The 6,545-nt window shown below is 36.7% G+C and overlaps 1 protein-coding gene across 1 annotated transcript; it reads right to left on the bottom strand.

Annotated features, from left to right (window-relative positions):
- Positions 1–674: 674 nt before the first annotated feature.
- LOC126718717 (serine/threonine-protein kinase PBL34-like) lies at positions 675–6,061 on the bottom strand. The gene is made up of 6 exons (XM_050421035.1): positions 5,344–6,061; positions 3,915–4,252; positions 3,652–3,787; positions 2,519–2,655; positions 2,314–2,437; positions 675–1,559 (listed from the first exon to the last, which is right to left on the bottom strand). Exons 1-6 carry the CDS (start codon positions 5,555–5,557, stop codon positions 1,042–1,044), a joined length of 1,467 nt encoding a protein of 488 aa, XP_050276992.1. The 5' UTR covers positions 5,558–6,061; the 3' UTR covers positions 675–1,041.
- Between the last annotated feature and the right edge of the window lie 484 nt (positions 6,062–6,545).

Below are 6,545 nucleotides of genomic sequence, written 5' to 3'. Positions count from 1 at the left end.
TTTCACATAAATTTATCATTTTTTTCCCACCACTCTCATAATTGTAAAAATGAGTGTGAAATTAGTTGTGCACCTAAAATTTTTCAATACAGGTCATAGTAAACAAGAAGACATTATGGGGCTGATCTGAGGAGACAGAGTGATGGTGGCTAGACCCACGCAGGAAGACAAGAAGGTGTTAGCATTGTGTGCCTGGTATCAAGGCTACAGCAGGAAAACATGGTGTTATGCCTCGTAACAAGGCTACCCTGACTGGACATAAGTCCCACCATCCCAATTCAATTCGTGTGCCTTTTGGATGACCTTTTTCTTTTATCCCCTAAAATTTATTTGTTTATATTTGCTCAAAATGACAAAAATACAATTATGCCTTAAAAAAAATAAAGCTTTAAAGAACTGTACAAAAACATATAAGCCAACAGGGAAGGAAAAAAACTAATCCGAACACAAATGAGCTGATAGTTCCCCAAGGACTCGATTGCCGTGGTAAGGGGGCAAGGTGCCATCTTATTTACACATTCTCAATCTCAACATAAGGGGCCCTCAGTTATATTCACAACAATTTGTATCAGTAATCCATATAAAGCTGTGTAAAAAACAATGCTGTATTTGTTTGCAGTCTGTCTACATGATACAGGCTTACAGGGTTTATATTATCAGATACACACCATTCCTGACCATAAAACACAGCAGACTTGTATTAATCAAGAATGAAATGAAAAGAAGACCAAAAAAGGGGGGAAAAAGAGAGAGGGGCGGGGGATGGGGGAGTGTAATACACTTTTAACATTAAAAAACAAACTGAAGATACATTGGTTGAGATAAGACATTTTGCTCAACAAGCTTTCACTTGCCCTTACATTCTCCCCCGCAGGGAGTTCACCACTCTAAACACATCATCAAAGCAAACATGTTTCTGTGTTGCTTTTTTTCAGTTGTCTAAGAACAAATGCTTTAGCAGAAGATACATCTATACTGAAGAAGAGGGAAAAAAGAAGCCAATGGGGTGGAGAAAAGAAACAGATATTACCAAAGCGAATGCTATGGTTTACCATTGGGTTTTGGGGATTGAAAAGTGTAATGATGGTGATACGGAGAAGCATGGGAACTATTTATGGAAAGGCTCCTCTGCTGCTGCCCATTCCTTGAAAAGGATCCTCCTTGTGTTCGGATGCCATTTCTAGCATTTGGGCTGGACCCCACGCGGTCAGCTTGCATGGTCTGGAAATAATATGATGAGCTTGCCATGTCCTTAAGGTTTGGCAGTGGTTTTAAGACTTCAACAACTTCACTCATCAGGGGTCTGGCTTTTGGATCCCGACTAAGGCAGTGAGCAGCCAGTTGCGCAGCTTTTTGGGCTCCTTTAATTGAAAAGTGACCTTCAAGCCGAGGGTCTATCAACCGGTAGAATCTTCTTCTCTCTCCTAGATGTGGCCGAGCCCATTCCACTAGATTATGTTCACCATTAGGTCGGTTTTTGTCCATGGATCTTCTGCCAGTCAGCATTTCAAGTAGAACCACACCAAAACTGTAGACATCACTCCTTGATGTAAGATGTCCTATAACAAAAACAAGGGTAAGCATTTATTGCATCTCAGAATTTTGGCATGTATTAAAGAGTATCACACACAAATAATGAAAGTCTAATTACTACATGCTCGGGACACCAAATGACTCACCATAGGGGCCAGTGAAATACATTTATTAGCTAAAGGCAAATAGTGGAGATACCATAGATCTATGCTCAAACATTGAGGTGATGAACCCTAGATTTGACTAAACCAGGCCCTAAAGGGTATATCAGCTTCTAGCCAACCTATAATACTAGAAAAAAATGCAATAGGGCCTAATGCAACAAGTTACTATACTTTTTTTTCAGTAAATAAAAGGAATCCAAGTGCTTTAAGCTTCCTAGCAATTAGGGAAATTCATATGCAACAAACACAAGCATTGTTTGCATAGGCATTCAATGGCAATTGCTGAAGGATGGCCCTTTAACATATACAATGCCAGGTTAGATAAATATCTGTAAAAGAATTAACATGCAATAAAAATTGGTCTTTGCACCTTCTATGTCTTAATTTTATCTTTTATGTAAAAATTTGAGGCAATTCATAGTCAGACTCACATAAAAAAATAAATATATTAGAACAGTTGCATGACAAATATAAAATACATAGTCATACAGAGGACAAATCACAATCCATCTTACTCATTCAACCAGAATGTGTATAATGCATGCATGCATTAAACTCGAAAAAGGGGAGAGAGGGAAAGGAGGGGGGGCTGTTAGATGAATTTCACAACACTTACCTGTCATGACGTATTCTGGGGCTGCATAACCGTAGGTTCCCATCACACGGGTAGAAACATGGGTCTTGTCACCCTCAGGACCATCTTTGGCAAGTCCAAAATCAGAAAGTTTCGCATTGTAGTCCTGAAATAACTTGTGTTATTAAATTGATAAATGATATTAAGGGTAAACAATTGTAATGTTGCTTTTGTTTAAGTCACATACTGCATCTAACAGGATGTTGGAGGTTTTAAAATCACGATATATAACTGGTCTTTCTGCTTCCTCATGAAGAAAAGCAAGACCCTTTGCAGCACCTAGTGCAATTTTCATCCTAATGGACCATGGAAGAGGCAGGGATCCTGTGTACAAAAATAATTGATACAAAAGGACATCAAATAAGGTTGCAATCTAGAAAGAAGAATAATATCACAAAGCAGCAACTGCTAATAAGTCTACACTCAGCCAAATAACAGTCATAATTGTAACATGTTCCACGGAGCAGAGATGAGATTCCACAATTCTCTTAAATAGGAAGCATGATGTGGATAGACTACAGCACATTAAGAACTAGCTTTTGGAAAACCCATTGGCATATATATTATGCAGAGATGTATTAAATCTGCATTCAAGATTCTTAAAATTGCTCATCCTAAGCTCCTCTCTCTCTCTTAAAGTAATAAGATCATTCCACAATGGTGAAGCTATCTTTACCATAAAAATTACTACCAGATTGGAGAAATTTTATCTCCATATTAATATCTGCAGAGTATTTGAGGACCGTCCTAATCCGCTCACAGATTCAGTCCAAATTTCCTAATTCATAATTTCGAATAACCAACTCTAATACAATATGTCCATGGAAGGATCTCCAGAAAAGGTAAAAATTCTCAAACAAACAATAAATTCAACTGCAATATGGTGCTACTCCACTAGAAGTTACTGCTATTTATGTAGCGATAACTCTATCTCCTAATTGATACTACCAAAACTCAGAGGTACCTTGCTTCCATTTTGTTTTGTTTTCTACTTATGACTTCCATCCAATTGAACCCATCACATGCAAGGTTTCCACCAGAAACAATATATATGAGAAAGAAAATACATTTCTTGCCTGTTTGATATCAAAAATTTTAAAAATAATATGCTCATGTCTTTGTAAGCAATCACCCTTTCTATGGAAGGAAGCATGTCATAATCATGAGTAACCAGAATTAGGTAACAAAATGACTATGAGAACTGAGTAGCATTAAAATCCACCTACAAGCATATGGGTCCTGAAGAATCTAACATTCATAATCCAAAACTGAAAGTGGAAGAAAAAAGCCAATTAAACTGTCAAAAATGCAGTTACATACTTCTAAATAGATGGTTTTCCAAGCTCCCTCGAGGCATGAACTCATATACTAGCAGCCTTTGATCATCTTCAATGCAGTAACCAATAAGCTTGACCAGATTAGGATGAACCAGATCACCAAGAAAATTCACTTCAGCCTATTACACAAGATGAGGAAAATAGATGAAATATAATAAGAAAAAAATCAATAAATTCAGGCAAAGAAAAGAGAGAAAATTGTTGTTGAAATTTCATAAATGAAAAGTAATTAGGAAAGTTACAAACCAGCCATTCTTTATGACCCTGAAGCCCATCATGGTTCAGAGTTTTTACAGCAACAGTAAGCCCTGTGCCAGGTTTCACCGGAGCAGTTCCATTTTCTTCAATCCACCCCTTGAACACACAACCAAAACCTCCTTCACCCAGAAGACTTTCAGGTCTAAAATTTCTTGTTGCCAACTTAAGATCATTAAATGAGAATTTTCGCAGACGAGAAGCAACTTTAAGCTCTTCTTCAAGCTTGGAAGTGGATGAATTACTTTCTGCATTACTAGTGGTTGAGGATGGGACAATTGGAGCTGCAGGTTGGTCTCTGCTTGTATCATTGGTTGATTTACTTTCAGCTGAACAGAGCAAAGAACCAACATATAAGAATACAAACTAACATAAATGAATAAGCCAGGCAGGTAGACATCACGCATTACAACACTTTGTAACAATGAGCAAATCAGATTTGAGCAAACATAACAAATTAATATTAGTAGTGATTCTGGAAGAGAGTTTGAGAGTATGAGAGTATGAAGTTTCCAACAGAAAACCATAATAAACATAAGACAAATATATGAAATATGGTGTAACATAATTAGATGTATCTGACACTAGAGGAGTGGCAAGGGAGAAAGAGAGAGCACTGGATAATAAAAAGAATCTAAACATTTATTCGACTTGATTAGGAAATATTTGCTTGAAGTATAAGCCCTGCCTGGATTTAAACACATTGCCTTCCCTCCATGGAATTATGCATAGGCCTGAAAGCAAGCACTCACACACTTGTGACAATCTTAGGCAGATTACAGTTTCTTTCAGGATTAGAGGAGCTCCACTTTTGGGTTTGCTTTCTGCTTCTGGGATATCAAGTGCAGCTCTTATTACCTTCTACTCAGAGATTAACCCCTCTACTTTTCCTTGATCATGTTGATAACCAGATACAAAGCAGAATAGAGATTTAACCAAGACCAGAAACAACCAAGGCCATACCAGGTGTGCTTATGAAAGAAAGAAAGAAAGGAAGAAGATGAAAAAAGAAGAAGAAGAAGAAGAAGAAGAAGTTTCCATATTAGCTCATAAGTCATAACTAGCGAGGTTTTATTTATTGACCTTGACCCTGATGCAGCTATTTTATTAGCACCCTAAACCCAGCCTCACGTTTCACAGTGTTTCTACATATTCTCCACTAATTAATTGCACAATATTTTGAGCAAATCAGTCCCAATCACGATAATAATTACATGAGCAAAACATGCAGTAGTTAGTTAAAAATGGACTTGAACCACAAGACATGCTAAAATAGAAACAAAAATAAGACATCCAAGTGAAATCAAATCAAACATAACTAGAACTGTGAAACCAGAAACATATAATTACTAAAAAACAAGGGAAAACATCATAACCTAGTAAAAAACAAAGTTCTCCCAAAAAGATAAGCAGAAGTTACCATAATGAGTAGTGGTTCCACTGATTGAGCTATCCACTTTGGATCTTGAAGAAATGCAGCTCCCAAGAAACCTTAGCCTAACCCAACACCCAATTTCTTCCTCTTCCACACCACCTTTAGCTTCCACCACTTCCTTCTTCTTCTTCTTCTTCACAACCTTTGATTTTCCCACTTCCCAACTCTCCACTTTACCATTCTCACCACCCAATCCCATCTCTCTCTCAATAACCCCTAAACACTCAAACCCAACACACCATCACAGCCTTCTCATCTCTCCCCACCCCCAACCACAACCGGTAGTCAATCTTCCTTAACCAACAAAAACCCACCTAGAAAATTACCATATACCACTAAAAAATTTCACCTTTTTGGCTTTTTCCCACTTAGGCTGACAATATTAGAAAAACCCAGATGGGAAAACAGCTAGATCACAAGGTAAAGATCAAATTTTTTACTAAAATTTTGAAAACCCAAAATTGATCAACTTGTGGAAAATTATATAGAAGAAGAAGAAGAAGAAGAAGAAAAAAAGTACTTAACTTAAACCAGAGAGAAGCAACAAATCTCAGTGGAACCCAGAAATGTCTGCTCAAAGATACAGAAATCTCAGACAAGGACTCTTCTACAAGCTGACCCGTTTAAAGCTAGAAAGAGAAGAAAATTTGGAAAAAAAAATAAACAGTATCACTTACATAATAATACTATGAATTATCGATTCTCTCTCTTTCTCTCTCTCTCTCTCTCTGTCTTTTTTTTATTAAAATCGAATCGAGAAGACTAGGAAAAAGCAAAGCTAGCTGCCCGGAGATTAACGGGTAGTGTGGTTTAGCTGCCCAAACTGCCCGTAGTATGGTTCACTGGGAGTGACTGGACAGTGGAGTGGACAGGGCATTAAGCTTAGGATTTAAATAATTTTCCCCGATTTTTATTAGATTAAGGGTGCCTGTGCTACATTGAATGGAGATTACAACAGAAATTGTAATCTTTATTACTGAGAATAAAATATGTTGTAATGTAATAACTAAACTTATTCATTAATTTGATTGTGAGTTAACATTAGAATGAAATTTAACATTTATATTAAGAAATTTCTTACTCATACAATTATATCTCCTTAAAATTTGTTATTTTTAAATTTAAGAGATATATGTGTTATTTTTTATAATTTTTTATTTTTATAATTGTTAGATATATATATGGAA

The sequence above is a fragment of the Quercus robur genome, chromosome 3 (genome assembly GCF_932294415.1).
Source record: "Quercus robur chromosome 3, dhQueRobu3.1, whole genome shotgun sequence".
NCBI lineage: Eukaryota > Viridiplantae > Streptophyta > Magnoliopsida > Fagales > Fagaceae > Quercus > Quercus robur.
This window is presented reverse-complemented; position numbering and strand designations above follow the sequence as displayed.

Bases quoted from the DNA above. Each gene is read 5' to 3' on its own strand.
- LOC126718717 (XM_050421035.1), bottom strand. From the start codon at position 5,557: ATGGGATTGGGTGGTGAGAATGGTAAAGTGGAGAGTTGGGAAGTGGGA. The intron at 3,788-3,914 runs GTTTGTAACTTT...CTTGTGTAATAG, and splicing joins AGGGTCATAAAGAATGGCTG to GCTGAAGTGAATTTTCTTGG. The intron at 2,656-3,651 runs GTATGTAACTGC...TTTTGTACACAG, and splicing joins GGAAAACCATCTATTTAGAA to GATCCCTGCCTCTTCCATGG.